A 16,630-nucleotide genomic window follows, 5' to 3' on the forward strand; every position below is an offset into this window, starting at 1 on the left:
TGAATTGCACTAATTGAAAAAAAAAATGCATTGCATTGAAATGTTTTGAATTGAAATATTCACAGCTTAAATATTCAACCATGTTGAATTTCAGCCCATACAAATGCAAGCCCTAAAAATACAATGCATTAAAATGCACGCACGGTTAATGCAATGCCTATTTTTTTTCAATGAGTGTTTTTTCTTTCAAAAACATGTCATTATTTTACTTCCATACTAATCACAGTCTAAATTTACCATCCAAGAACTTGAACTCATCCCCTTTACAGGATGTGTTCACAGTGCTGCTGTCACACAGTGTGCTTTTCTGTTGCTAATCCCTTCTTGTGTGTGTGTGTGTGTGTCAGGTCTTTCTCTGCCTCGCTCCTCTCACTCCTCCAACTCGGATATAAAGCGGGAAGATAGGGAAGATGACGAGAACCTGTCTATTGGAGATCGATCAGACGACGAGAAGAAAGACGGGAAAAGCTGTACGAGATCGAGGTACCTGTGCACCTCCAGTTAAACACAAGGGAATATAAATACACACTACCTGTCAAATATTTGGAATAATTATTATTTTTACATGTTTTTGAAAGAGTCTATTTTGCTCACCGAGGCTGCATTTATCTGATCAAAAATACTGTAAAATTGTGAAATATTATTCTAATGTAAAACATCCATTTTCTATGTGAATATATAGTAAAGTGTAATTTATTCCTGTGATCAAAGCTGAATTTTCAACATCATTACTCCAGTCTTCAGTGTCACATGATCCTTCAGAAATCACTCTAATATGATGATTTGATGCTCAGGAAACACATTTCTGATTATTATTAGTGTTGAAAACGGCTTCATATTTTTGTGGAAACTGATTCAGGATTCTTTGATGAATAGAAAGTTCAAAAGAACCTTCTTTTTTGTTTTTTTATCAATTGAATGTGTCCTTGCTGAATAAAAGCATTCATTTATTTTCTTTCTTTTTTAATCTTTTGTTCCCCAAACTTTTGGGGAGATCGTTTATCACGATCTCCCCAAAAATATGAAGCAGTTTTCAACATTGATAATAATCATAAATGTTTCTTGAGCATCAAATCCTCAAATTAGAGTGATTTCTGAAGGATCATGTGACACTGAAGACTGGAGTAACGATGCTGAAAATTCAGCTTTGATCACAGGAATAAATTACACTTTACTGAATATTCACATAGAAAACAGATGATTTACATTAGAATAATATATCACAATTTTTACTGTATTTTTATTATCCAATAAAAGCAGCCTTGGTGAGCAGAAGAGCCTTTCAAAAACATGTAAAAGTCATCATTATTCAGTAGTTTATTCTGAATAATACTCGATTTACTTGCCACTCCCACTTCCAGCAGCCTCTGATTGGTCCATTTTTAAAACACTGACGCAAGGTAATAGGTGATTTGTTTTACCTTCTCTTTGTTCCTCTGACCCATGATGTCAAGAAGACGAGGAATAAATTACACTTTACAATATATTCACATGGAAAAGTTTATTTTTTACATTTTTACTGTGTTTTTGATCAATTAAAAGCAGCCTTGGTGAGCAGTAGAGCCTTTCAAAAACATGTAAAAAATCATAATTGCTCTAAACTTTTGACCGGCAGTTAAACATTACACTTGCATACTCAATCCCACTTCCAGCAGCTTCTGATTGGTCGATATGTGACGCAAGGTAACGCTGAGAACACGACTCGCTGCCTTGATTGTTTTACCTGTGACCCCTTCTCACCCCTTTGTTCCTCTGACCCATGAAGTCAAGAAGACGAGGATGACGAGGACTTGCCGGTGGAGGTCAAGGCGGAGCGGGAGAAAGAGCGGCGCGTGGCCAATAACGCCCGTGAGCGTTTGCGCGTGCGCGACATCAACGAGGCCTTCAAAGAGCTGGGCCGCATGTGCCAGCTGCACCTGAGCAATGAGAAACCTCAGACCAAACTGCTCATCCTTCACCAGGCCGTAAACGTTATTCTCAACCTGGAGCAGCAAGTGCGAGGTCAGTGTGAGCGACTGACCTCTGACCTCCGATCAGTGAGAACCAGCAGAGCCGCGGAGATCTTGTCTGTGGTCCGAACGCCTGGTTGGGTCGCGAGGGGAGGACGACGGAGTTGTTGCATGAGGGATTTAAATGCATGATGTTTTGGGGGCAAAAAGGCAAGACACTACAGGCTAAAAGCGTTTTACTTGCAACTTTTCATAACAAAATACATCATTTTATTGCACTTTATCTATTTGCGTCTGTAGATTTCAATTACAATCAATATCTTAATGGGCGGCGAGTTTGAGTCAGAAATCTCCTTACACACACTAAACATTTTATAGTTTTTTTTTTTTTCCTAAATTCCGTTTTATTTTTTACGCGAAAGCGTTTTTCATGCAATTGTCGATTTTGAGCTATTTTGGCTTTTCATAAGGTGTAAATAATACATTATTTTATTGCACTTTATCTATTTGCGACTGTAGATTTCAATTACAATCCATATTTTTACAGGCAACGAGTTAGTCAGAAATCACACACCAGACATTACAGTTTTATTCTGAAGGGATTCTTCGTATATCATTCGCCTGATTTATATAGTATTTTTTTCTTAATTCTTGATTTATTCAGTGATTAAAATCAAAAATAAAATATGAAATGATTTTGAACCTGGCTTTATCTAATCTTTGGATTTCTGTTCTGGAAATGTATGCAAATCAGTGCATATTTAATTAGATTATGAAATCCGTTTTATTTTTTCCCAAATTCCGTTTTTTTTTTAATTCCATTTTTTCCGTCTTAATTTTTGGTTAAACAAAAAACTTAATTGAGTCTAATTGATTGAAATCATGAAACTTATTCAATTTAACAACAATTCATTAAAAGTCGAACAACAATTACATGTTTAGGTGCCTATGAAATATGTTTCATTTTTTTTCTTCTCAAATTCCGTTAAGTTTTCTGGACTCTTTTAACAACATTTTAACGGTTTAACTAATTTATAATAATCAAAAAGCATGTCTAATTAATTGAATTCATAAATATTCGAAAATTCATTAATACTTTTAAACTTTTTTTTTTCATTTCTATGATTTTTTTCATAAATTTGGTCGTGTATTTAATTTTTTCTGGCAATCAAATGAAGTCATAAAACATTAATTTAAATCTTTTAATCATACGAAATTAAACATGTTTTTTAGAATTAAAACATGGAAGAAAAATTTATTATTTTTAGAAGTATTTAATAATATTTTCTTATTATTATGATTCCTCATAGCGTTAGTATTATTATTATTACATTGAGACGTAGATAAATTCTACGGTACAACACTGATATATTTCTGTCACAGTTTCTTCAAGTCAAACCAAACTTTTATTTTGACGGGTTGCCGTGAAGACCTTTGAGTTCCTGTGTTTGATATGACGATATCATAGGGCCCGATTAGATAATGCATCATTTGCATATTTAAACGAGTTGTAAAAAATAAAATGTTTGTAATAATTAATGCAATCAAAGTATAGTGATATCTATTCTTTTTTTGTTTTTTTCTTTTTTTTCACCTGTGGTGTCTTGCCTGAAAAATACGCCCTAGAAACAGCCAACCAAGTTGCATTAAACCCCAGAACATGTTCTTTTAGTAATGATCATGCACCAGATTAATCTCGGTCGTGATTCCCCCCCGGCCCACACAGGCGTCTGTTTAGGGTGATTGTGGGACTGTCTGCACTTTCTGCATGCGATTCTGTCATCTGTCATTTCATCCCTTCCCATTTTCTGTCTGCTTGCAAGATTCATGCAACTAACAAACTAAGATTGAAGCTAGTCGCAGTAGCAAAATGTAAATTTCCTCTTTTACTCAACCTAAGCAAAGGACTGTCAAGCACAAAAAGCATAGTCACAGTATAACCCATATGTCTTGAGCACTATATTTCTAGTCTTCTGAAGTCGAATGATAGTATTTGTATGAGAAACAGACCTGAATTTAAGTCTGTGTTCGTCTTCTGTCGTTCTGGTGCATCAGTCATGCATTCACATTTACTACAACACTAAAAACATTTGTAATGTCAAACTTGGCTGTATTTTAGTATTATTAGTATTTATGTACTGTCACAGGTTTTAATGTTTATACATAATATCTAAAATGTAATATTCTAAATATAATTTAATGATTTTAAATAATAAAAATATAAAAATTCAAATTATTTTGTAGTAAAATGTTATATATAAATATATATTTTTTTCTTACTTTTTTTCTTATGCATATTACATTTTTATATTATTTTAAATATACATTATATATTTTTAAAAGGATTGTTTTCTTAAATTTATAATAAAATAATTAAACGTATATATTTTTTATTTTTTTAATAATATTTATTTCTAATATGCATATAAATTTATGTACATGTAAATTATAATTTAATAATTTTAAATAATTAAAAAAATCGCATTAGTTTAGTAATTTCATGCGCATTTGTCATCTTATTAGTTTTTTTTATATTAGGTTTAATTTATTTTTATCTCAGATTTTAGTTTTAGGTATTAATGTCCGGATCGTTATTCTAGCGCTTCAACTTATTTCAGTTAGTTGCTACTGCAACATTTCATTTTCTTAGTTTGTTGTTCATCTATTCTTATTTTATTTTATTTCAATTAACAAAAATGTTTTAATAGTTTTAGTTAAACTACTGGTGCAAACATGTATATGACATGACAAGTATAAACAAACAAAAATTTTTTCAGTGAATATCTCAGACGATATCTCAAATGATCACATGACCTCAGAAGACATGAAATATAGTGCACTTCTTGTCTGGACTCTTATTATGACTCTTATAGTGCTTCTTTTGTCATTTTTGATGTTTTAGTTGAAAAGAGGCGTCAGTAACCTGATAAATCTCTCGTTTTGTTTTCCAGAAAAGAAACACGCGAGACATGAGGGTTGAGTAAATGATGGGGTTTTGATTATTCCTTTAATAATGCATAATGCATGCAACCAATCCTTTTTAAATCTGTCTTCACACATCTTCTAGTTTCCCTTTTTCTTTTTAACTGTTGCATGTCCGTCTCCCTTTGATCTGCTCTGAAAGGCTTCTTCCGCAGGCATTAACCTCGCAGATTAGAGGATTCGACGTTCATTTGTGTTTCCCTTCTAGTCGCTTTCGGATTGCAGCGATCTGATTAATGCTTGCATGTCATGTTTAACCCTCTGTTTGCCAGGTTGTTTTTCTTTTTACCCATCTCTCCATCTGTTCTTCAGCCCTTTTTTCTTTGCAGGTTTTTTTTTGTCTCATGCTGCATAAATGCATCTCACCCGCGGGATGCGTTTACGATGAGACAGTCGCATTCACCTCATCTTGTCTTCTGTCTGGCTCTCTCAGTGGCAGTGTGTGTTTCTGTTCGGTTCTGGGCAGACGGTGCATCTCTCTCATCTTGCTGTCCTCTCGTCTGTCACTTGCGCTCTTTCGCTCCGTGGCAGTTCCCACAGGCCTCCTGAAACCCACTGACACTCGCTACGTTTGCATGCACACAAATAACCCGTCGGTAATCGTATCGACGGCTCAAAAAAGCCTTCACGTAAACGCCTCAATCGATCTAACTAAGCTCGATCCGAATGAAAGGGAAGGTTTATTCCTTTTCTAATCCGATCGAGAGAACATGCAAACACTTGATCGGATTGAAACCCGAAACTGAAAGGGCTGCGCATGTGCAGTGACGTAGAAATAGCGTAAAGACGAATGACGCAATGTTCTTTACGTTGAATAAATGAGTTTCCCGTCATTGTAAAATTCGGATTCTCATCCACAGGCGACTGGTTTTGGGCATTTTTACTGCGTGATCAATATAACACAACTGTTCATATACTCATTTACTCCAAATTATGACCAGAAATAGGTAAATATTAAGTCTGCTGTTTAAAACAAATACATAACCAATCTAGGAGAATAGTTATTATATGCAAACATCAGGAAATTGTGTATATTCATGTGTGCATGTCAAAAAATCAATTGCGATTTAAAGCTTTTGACATATAAACGCGCACATCAACCTGATCACGTTTAGCGTTCATGTTGTTGTTGTTGTTATTATTATTATTATTATTATTATTATTATTATTATAACCCTTTATTTTACCAGGAAAGAAAGCACATTGAGATTAAAAATCTCTTTTGTAAGATTGTCCTGTTCAAGATTATCAGCAACACAACTCATGTGGGTTTAACAAATAACATTCATCCATACATGAATAGAAAACACACAGGCAATATTTAATAATAAAATAAGTTGATCAATACATTAGTCAGGCAAAGCATCTACAAAAACAGATGTTTCTGTCTCCAAGTCTTTCAAAATCACATTAAAAATGTCCAATAAAACCTGAGTTTACACTTATTTTGTAAGGTTATTCCAGGCTGAAGGAGCTGCTAATTTAAATGCATTTTTTTCCAGTTTAGTAAGAAAACCGACAATAAGAAAAAATTTAAATACTATATTCAGATTACATTCAGATTCATCAATCGTAATGACTTCTGAAACTAAAGTTGTGCATGTAAACGCAGCCGCCGTGATCCGCCCGTCGGCGTCTTGTTTTGCGCGTCGATTCCCGATGAACGCGAGATGCTCAGGATCAGTCCCGCTCTCCTCTCCTCTCCTCCGCTGGATCTCCTCGTCATCCCTCGTTTAACCGGCTCCTCCGGTTCGTCTCAGCGTTGCTCTGAGATAAAGCAGAGTGCTGGTTTTGGAATCTTAATGTTCAACAGGATTTGTTTTGCGTAATGACACTAGGGTTCTGCAGGGAATATTTAGGACATTTTAATGCTGTGGAAAAGTGTGTATATATTACTGTATAATATTAATAATAATTACTATTAATGTTATTAATTAATATTATTTTATAACATTTCTATTATAATATTAATATTATATATATATATATAAACATTATAATTGGTATTTATAATATTTTAATTTTATATCATCTAATTTTGTATGTACAATATACAATTAATTATCCGAAATATAATGTATTGATTTTAAATAATAAACAAATTAAAATATAAAACTTCTAATTATATTATAATACAATTGCATATATAATTTTTAAATGCATATAGTATTATTTAATTAAAAAATATATAATTTAAATATTATTTATTCAAAATAAAACATACAAATTCTAATTATTTTATAACATATATATATATATATATATATATGAATATGATATATAAGTATTATTGATAATTTAATAATTTTAATTAATTAAAAAATGTAAAATACAAAAACTCTATAAAATTATACACACACACACACACACACACACACACACACACACACACATACATATATATATATATATATATATATATATATAATTATTTTTTTTTAGATGTATATAATACTTTATAAAATGTAAATATTGTTCTAGATATCAAGTATAATTTAATAATAGTAAATAATAAAAAAAGATGATATACTTCATCCAGAGATTTTGGAAACCATTCAGAGCAAATCTACAGTAATGAACAGGTTCTTCAGTCGTTGCAACTTAATGAAGCCAACACAGTTCATGAATGTGTAGGATGGATTTAACGAGAGTCTAAATGAGTTAACGAGGTGTCTAACGAGCGCCTGGTTGCCCCCGGCAGCAGCGTGTCGGAGGAGTGTCTGACGGCGGAGGAGAAGGAGCAGCGCGAGCGCGAGCGACGCATGGCCAATAACGCTCGCGAGCGTGTGCGCGTGCGGGACATTAACGAGGCCTTCAGGGAGCTGGGCCGCATGTGTCAGACGCACCTGAAGAGCGACAAGGCTCAGACTAAACTCATCATCCTCCAGCAGGCCGTGCAGGTGATCCTGGGCCTGGAGAGGCAGGTGCGAGGTAGGACACCATACCTGGACACAAACCGTCCGGCTACAGTTGTCAAAAGTACAGATTTCGGTACTGAAGTTTTAAACATGTGACGCTTTGAGCGGAATCGTAAACTTGATCATAAACTTTCGGCAACACTTGATCCATTAATACTAACACTTTCTCATCTATTTTATATCTATTCATAAAAAAATAAATTAAAAAAGTACTTGTACTGCATTAGATTTACATTTTAAATTGAATTAAAATGATTAAATTATAATTTATTTAGATATAATATGCATATAAAAAATAAGTTATATATATATATATATATTTTAATAATTAGAATTTGTAGAATTTATTTTAAATAAATAAATATTTAAAATATATTTTTATTAAATATATACATTAAAAAATGTGTGTGTGTATATATATATATATATATATATATATATATATATATATATATATATATATATATATATATAAATATAATATAATATAATGTAATATAATTTTTTTAAATGCATATATATATAATTTTATTATAATATAATTAGAATTTTTATATTTTAATTTATTTAAAATCGTTCAATTATATTTAGAATATTAAATTGTATATTATATATAAAAAATAAAAATTAGATGACATAAAATTTAAATATGATCCTATTATTAGTTTAACTGCTTCTATCGGTGTTTAAGTCGCTTTGGATAAAAGCGTCTGGTAAATGAATAAATGTAAATGTAAACTCCTCTGATTGGTCAATGTGTTTACGCGCTCATCGGATATGTGACCCTGGATCACAAAACCAGTTGTTAAGTTGCACGGGTATATTTGTGGCAATAGCCAACAATACATTATCAATCAAAATTATCGATTTTTCTTTTATGCCAAAAATCATTTGGATATTAAGTATAGATCATGTTCCATGAAGATATTTAGTAAATCTTTCTACAGTAAATATTTAAAACATTTATTTTTGTGAGTGAATGCAGCACAATCGCGAACATAAATGGACAACTTTAAAGGCGATTTTTTCAATGTTTCGATTTTTTTGCACCCTCAGATTCCAGATCTACAAACCAATGGAAAACCAATGTTTGGATTCCACCCTAACAAACCATAGTAAAGTAACAAGTCGGTACTGAAATGTAAAAAATTTACACTTTGAGCGCTGTCGAGCGTAATCGTAAACGCCCCTGATTGGCCGTTGTGTTCACCAGCTCGTCGGATATGTCTGTGATTGCATGGGAATATAATATGCTGTAGTGTCATGATGCATGGAAAAAAGAAACATAAGCAAGTTTCAAAAGCAAACAAATAATCAAATCAAATAGACCGCCCGCATCTGCAATCTGTCTTGCTGCTTTTAAAGGTGAAAAGGGAAGTTGGCAACCGGTGTCACCGATGTAATCATGCGGGAGGGCGGAGTAATCAGTCCAACGCTGAGGAAAACCCCACTAAAGAGACAGGTCGTCACAGCTAAAGTGATCAGCGCTTCAAAAACATGTTGTAAATATACATCAATGACGCTTTATGAGTTTAAGAATTCATAAGTGTATGAATTCATGAGTTTATAAGTGTATGAGTTAAGAGTTTGACCCCTGGTTTCACAGACAAGGCTTAAATCTAGTCCCAGACTAAACTGAATGTTTCAGTTGTTTTAACTGAAAGCAACTAGACCTGACATATATTAAAATATTCCCGTGCCATTGTTCCGTCTCAAGATGTACACCAGTAATGTTTTTTTTCTAAGGCACGTTTATAAAAGCTACTTAAATATCCTAACTGAACTAAGGCCTAATCGTGGCTTAATCTAAGCCCTGTCTGTGAAACCGGGCCTATAAGTTTAATTGAGGCTCAGTGGATTAGAAATATTACATAGAATGGTAGTTTAATTGAATCTAATGAGCTTCTGGCAGTTTAAATTAGAATTTTGACAATTGCAGTCTGAACAGTCCTTGCTCATTTGAACATTCCGCAGTGAAAGTCAATGGGATTTTTTCCGAGTTTTAGTGGTCATTTTTAGGAAAACCGTAAGTCCGATCAGTTAGAAAAGAAATAGCAACTAACTTCAGAACAGTCTGAAGGTCTAGTCTGAGTTTGGAGGTTGTGGAGTTAAAGCTCCAGGAGGAGTAGCAGTCAACAGCGTGACTGGACCGGTCCGGCTTGTGCTTTCAAACGCTCCCATTTTTTTAAAACGCTTTCAAACACTTCCGTGTGTTGATCAATGTAGCCAATAACAGACATATCCGATGAGCTTGTGAACACAACGGCCAATCAGAGGAGTTTACGATTCAGCTCAACAGTGCTCAAAGCGTCACATTTTTTACAGTTCAGTACCGACTTGGTGCCGAAGTCGGTACTTTGACAACACTACGTCCTGCCAAGAATCACGAGACACTGCTACTGAGAGCTCTTTCCTCGCTTACACTAACCTCTCTGTGTGTGTGTGTGTGCTGAGCTTTAGTATCTCACTGTTGTACACCCTCTGCTTCGTGATGTACACAAGTAGGATGACGACATTTGCACACTGAGTTCTTTCAAAGATAAGAACTGGACTGATTGATTATGATTGGAACGACAAAAGATGTTGGAGTGAATCTCACAAAAATAAGTCATATTTTCACCCAAAGAATTTAAGAAATTGTATTTGATGTGGAAAATTAAGCCGCCTTATGACCATTCCAATTTGTTGCATGGTGAAATTTGATGACAATAAGATGTATATATGGATGACTCTCATATGCATATATTATGTAAATTTTATATTATTTTAAATATAAAAGACTTAATCATTTTAAATAAAATAATGCATATATGCATATAATTATTGTATTTATATTTTTATCAATTACAAATTTGTAAATTATATAACTATATTTTCCTGATAACTTCTTATCAGGAATTTTTTATGTAAAACAAAAGAATCTTCTTAACTTATATTTTTATGTATTTTTTTGTAAATTATATATATATATTGCACAAATATATATATATATATATATACTATATATATATATAGTGTAAAAAGTCACATTGCAGGAATAAAAATGTTTTTTTTCTAGCATCATGTCGTACTTGTCTAAATCACATTGTGTTTCTTGCTCTTCCGTCAGTTCAGAAGTGACTCTTAAAGCTCCTTCACTGCTGTTTGACTGTGAGCCGCTTCATTTCACTGTAATCTGACAGTAAATGCTCACTTTAATATCTGACATGAATCCCTCTGTCCTTCAGAGCGTAATCTGAACCCGAAGGCGGCGTGTCTGAAGAGGAGAGAGGAGGAGAAGGTCACAGGAGACCCTCAGATGTTGTCTGGTCTGGGTGGAGACGGACACGGACACATGTAACATTCAGGTGTGTGACTGACTGGTAGATAGTACTTTCATTTATTATATTTATGCATTTGGCAGATGCATTTATTATGGGTGTAACGATGCCCTCATGTCACGATTCAATACAGATCACGATACTGAACTCACGATACGATATTATTGCGATACTCTAAGACATATGGTAAAATGTTAACAAAAAATGTACTGTTGATTAAAATGCAAAATTTGGCATTATTATTAGATGCGTTTATCCAAAGCGACTTGCACGACATTAAAGGTATAAATGTGATTATTCATGTGGGAATCTAACTTTTTTTCTCTGTTTTAATTTTTCTGGATTTCACTTTAATAAATTACATTTTAGTCATCAAAAAACCTGTCGAATTAATTGAGCTTGTTCAATTTAACATTAATTTATTAAAAGCTAAATTTATATTTTTAGGGCCCTTTGTAATCTTTTTTTTTTTTTTTTTTTTTTTTTTTTTTTTTTATAAATGTATTTGCCAAGTTCCGTGACATCATACTGTATATTACATTTTAATTACTTTGCATTTTGATTTTAATTCAGTAACGCTCTGTTTAGTTCCTGTCTCTATGAAGCCCCTCCTTCTGAAAAGCACACTGTGCTCTGATTGGTCGGCTGGAGCAGTGTATTGTGATTGGTTGAGCGCTTCGAGTGTGTTTGGGAAATGTCCCGCCCCTTACCATAACCGCCAGTTTAGCACACTACTGACTAACTCAACCAGGCCCCGCCCCTTTATTCTGCGTATGAATTATTATAACGAGGAATATTGTGACGTGTTCGTTCCCGGGAGAAACTCAAAGACTACAATGGAGCAAGCAGCAACCTTCCCGTCTCTCTCTTGAATCATACACTGAAGTGCAGTTCATCGACTGGCCACTAGAGACTGGCTGCAAAAGAGAGTCAATCCCATAGACCTCCATGTTAAATTGCCCAACTTTACCTCAGAAAAAAACATGTTTACTGTCTGGTACAGAAAGTGGTTTTGGTCTATAAAGCATATTTTGCTCTTCATGAAAACTGTGAGGGGGGTGAATTGTTTTATAACTCATCCGTTTAAATTATATTAAGCCTTCTGCATAATTAGGGGCGTGGCCACTTGAGTGACAGGTGGATTGCTGCTGATGTCACTACTAGCAGTGTGTCTATGCGATGGAGGCGTTTCAGGGAGTTCAGAAACAGAGAAGCTGATATAGAGAATAACTCTTTCGTGCTCAAACATGAAAGATAAACATGTAAAAAAACATAATAGCTCCTCTTTAAGTTTCCACAACAAACATTGCGGTTTAAATCTGTTTTTGCTCTGAATGAATGAAAACCAGCTTACATCTTGAATGCATTTCTGACGCGGCTGTTGTTGTTTTCGCTCTCGACAGATCCTGACGTAAGGAATCTCTCCGTCGACGTGGCCTTATCTTCCTGTTCTTGTTCCAGAGTCCACACACATACACACATTCTTGATTTATATATTATAAACAGATGTGTTGGAAGACTCACATACACACAGTACACTTCCCGAGCCGCTCGCTCGGCTCACGAACACACACACTCATGGACCATTGGTGGAAATCACCCGTGAGAAACGGCCCGGGACCGTCCTGCTGTTGATGGAGTGATGTCAGAATTACAGTGTGCTGTTATATAGCGCACACACACACACACACACACACACACACACACACACACACACACACACACACACACACACGACCCATGAGCCTTTGCTATTCAACGAGAGGTCAAGCTCCGCTGTGGGAACAGATTCCTTCTTTTTGTAGTAAATGTATTCAAGTTTAACTTTCTTTTTTTGTACCGTTTTGTGTTTAAGATGTTGGAAGGAAATGCATTTTTGATAAACGTTGTTTTTGGGGATGCGCGAATCGCGCAAAAACCGTCACGTTTCACTCTTTAAAACTTAAATATCTTTCTTTAAAGAAAATTGGGCCTGTTTTTAAAGATATTTAGATTTTTTGTTTGTTTTTTGCATTGACATTTTCACTGACATTTACATCATTATTCTTAATTTAAATTTAGAAAACATTATTACAGTATTTATTTTTACTGTATTACAGTAGAATGTGAATTAAGAGTCATAATCATTTATAAAAAAAAAAAAACAAGTAAAACTTATGGACAAAAATCATAATTATCTTAAAATAATTATCTTAAAAATGTAGGTCTTAATTTTCTTAATTTATTTATATATATATGTGTGTGTATTTGTTAATTTTCCTCAGATGAAATATATATAATTTATCTGAAGAAAAATATAAACATCAACAATTTTGTCTATATATGCATAAAATGTTGAATTTATATATATATGTGTGTGTATATATATGTATAATATTTATACACACATATATACAAACACAAATGTATATATAGCTAAATTAATCAACTTTTTTTGCATATACATGTACGTATATACACACACACTATATATATATATATATATATATATATATATATATACATACACATATGTATATATATCTGTACATGCATAAAAAATGTTGATGATTTTTTAAAACTATATATATATAGTTATATATACACACACACACACACACACAAACGACCGAAGAAAATGAATCAACATATCATTAATATTATTTTTTGGGTGAAATGTCTGCCGATTTTTGTGCGATTCCTTCTAACGTCTGCCATCATTCACCAGAGCTTGTGTTTTTCTCTGTGTATTTCATCAAGTATTGGAAAACGCTGGATAATATTCTCTTTTTAGTGCGTCTCATTTACTTTAGCAACTCATTTTTATACGGTCTCAAACTGAACCACACGAGAAGCCCTCCGAGTCTTCGAGCATTTCACGCGTTTCTCAGTCGATGATGAACTTCAGCTGGACTCTGATGTGGAGTTTCGCAGATTCGTCAGCGATCATCGTCTGATCAACTTTAACGTGTTGATTCACGACAGAATTTGTCAATATTTCTACTGAAGAGTAGAGAGAATAGATTGTGGGTTTTGCGAAGGGTCTTTACAGGACGACCCGAGTTTTTTTTACTTCTTTTATAAAGTTCTGTTAAATGTTTGTGTTAACTTGTTTTTGTTATTATCTATGTTGATTTTAAATGTTAGATAAATGGCAAAAACCTAGTTGCCAGGAACAAATTGTGTTTCATATTTCTGTTGCAATTTTTGTAAGCTTTTTTTTTTTTTTTTTTTTTTATAACGGGAGATTTTGGAAATAATTAGTTTTTTTTTTTTTTCTCGTGTAAGAAATTAGAGATGCCAATTTTTGCGTTTTCTCACACTTGTTTATAAGGTAAATAATCACTGTGCAAAATACTGCGTTTGTGTCAATACCTGCCCAAAATTTGAGGAAACCAACATTTAGTGGTTTCATTCGTAGACGTTTTCGTTCCAAATTGAAGGGAAACACAGTTCTGAGTTTATCTCTAGAGATCATTTTTGTTTTTCTTCATTAGTACTAACATCATCTTTTACCACTAAAGGATGATTATATGAATTATTCTTGTTTATGTATTGCAAAAATGTAACTCTGAAAGGAGAGAGAGTGGCCTTCCTCATTCTCCGGACGCGGGGAGTGATTATGTACTAGTGCCTGCATCGTTTTGTTCAGTTTTATCCTGGAGTCAGTCAGGTTTTATTGAAACGTCACGTCTTGTGGCTTCAACTTGAGAATATTTTATAAATTCACATGAAGAGGGACATGAGAATTCCAGATGTATGTTAAAGTGAATTCTTGCTCCTCTGAGCAAATAAAGTACTTTCTTTGTAAACATTGAGATGTTTGCATGAATTCTGTTCCACACACACACACACACACACACACACAGGGGGCCGCAAGGGAGTGCTGGAGGTGTAGAGTAAAAAAAAAAAAAAAAAAGAGATTAAACAAACTAAATAAATAGATTTGATTAAACTAAAAAAATACATATTTAAATAATTGAGTAAAAAATACTTTTGATTAAAGTAAATATATATATATTTAAATAAATACATTACATAAAAATAAAATGTTGTTTTATATTTAAATAAATTAATACATTAAATTAAAATAAATTAAAGTATAAATAAGCACATTTGATTAAAATAAAATATTTTAATGCAAATAGTTACGTTGAATTAAAATAAAGTAAACTTTGATTTACATAACAAATACATAACTGCATAAAACATTTGATTCAAATAAAATTGTATTTAAATAATGTCATGAAAAAAACTATGTAAATAACTAAATACATTAAACATTTGAATACACTAAAAATGTATTTATTAAAATAAATACATTTGATACAAATAACTACATTTGATTCAAGTAAAATATTAAAATAAATTTAAAACTAATCAATTTAAATAACACATTAGATTCAGATGGACTGTTTTAGTTTACTAAAAATAATACATTTGATTAAAATAAAATGTTATTTAAATAAAAATAAATGATAAATTAACAAATTAATTCAATTAAATACACCTGTTTAAATAACATGCATAATTAAAAAATAAATAAAATTGTAAAAATAAAATGTTATTTAAAGAACACATTTGATACAAATAACTAAAAATAAAAAATATTTAACTAAAATTGATTAAAATAAATGTTTGATTTAAAAAAATAATGAATGCATTTGATTGAAATAATTTGATATAAATAAATTAATAAAATACATCAACAGTACAGTACTTTATATAAATAATATAATATATATACTTGAATAAATGAAGCGATTGCACATGTTTAGTCTCAGAGCGCCTCCTGCTGAACATCATCACTATCAAACACAAAATGGCTATTTATTTCAAGAATTTAAATTCTTAAACTATTTATTTAAGAATAACAGACACATTATATTAATACGCATCTTCTTTGGAACGCGTGACTTCCACCTTAACGACAAAAAAATATATAAACATGGCGGAAGAAGACTTTAATAGCACAAAAGTGAACGCTTTTTTAGAGACTTTTAATATGTAACGGCGTACGGCATTTCCGCTCATGTCGCGGGCTGATGACGCGTCATCCGTAGATTCCTGTGCGCGTTTGCTGCAATTCTCGTCTTGCTCTCCACACACATCTGACAATGTTGGGCAAAATAATCGGACAGAAATACGCGTCTATCGCGAAAACATGGTAAGAACATGGTAAACCTTCACACATCGGGAGAACCCCCATGTTTTACTATTATTATCTCTTGATTGATGTTTATTAACCGTTTTGTCCTTGTCTCGACCTGACAGTAGCATGCTAAGCTAACGAGCTCAGGTCAAGATAACACTGAGGAACTCGACTGTTTACTGTAGTTTATCAATCATAATCGGTTTATTTTATCGTGTAGTGTGTGATTTTGAGGGTGTTTCTATATTGGCATGGTTTTATCTAAACACTAGTCATCAATAATCACGATAAAAGGTCAGTAATGTTGATTAAACTGTTTATTTCTTAAAC

The 16,630-nt window shown here is 32.9% G+C and overlaps 2 protein-coding genes across 5 annotated transcripts in view; both read left to right on the forward strand.

Annotated features, from left to right (window-relative positions):
• Positions 1–13,300, forward strand: part of tcf3a (transcription factor 3a) — a 49,081-nt gene extending 35,781 nt beyond the window's left edge. The window contains exons 17-21 of one of the 4 annotated variants that reach the window (XM_081374022.1): positions 348–483; positions 1,766–2,001; positions 4,901–4,924; positions 11,077–11,196; positions 12,573–13,300. In XM_081374022.1, coding sequence (XP_081230148.1) covers positions 348–483; positions 1,766–2,001; positions 4,901–4,924; positions 11,077–11,189 — 509 coding nt within the window. In that variant the 3' untranslated portion in view covers positions 11,190–11,196; positions 12,573–13,300. Of the gene's footprint in view, positions 1–347; positions 484–1,765; positions 2,002–4,900; positions 4,925–7,632; positions 7,863–11,076; positions 11,197–12,572 lie in introns of all 4 variants that reach the window. The other 3 variants (XR_014030738.1, XM_081374023.1, XM_081374024.1) reach the window with 3 other exon arrangements.
• A 2,913-nt stretch (positions 13,301–16,213) lies between these two features.
• Positions 16,214–16,630, forward strand: part of uqcr11 (ubiquinol-cytochrome c reductase, complex III subunit XI) — a 5,394-nt gene continuing 4,977 nt past the window's right edge. Inside the window, exon 1 of the mRNA XM_081374025.1 lies at positions 16,214–16,315. Coding sequence (XP_081230151.1) covers positions 16,266–16,315 — 50 coding nt within the window. The 5' untranslated portion in view covers positions 16,214–16,265. The remainder of the gene's footprint in view (positions 16,316–16,630) is intronic.

Source organism: Scardinius erythrophthalmus (genome assembly GCF_964197995.2).
Source record: "Scardinius erythrophthalmus genome assembly, chromosome: 9".
Lineage (NCBI taxonomy): Eukaryota > Metazoa > Chordata > Actinopteri > Cypriniformes > Leuciscidae > Scardinius > Scardinius erythrophthalmus.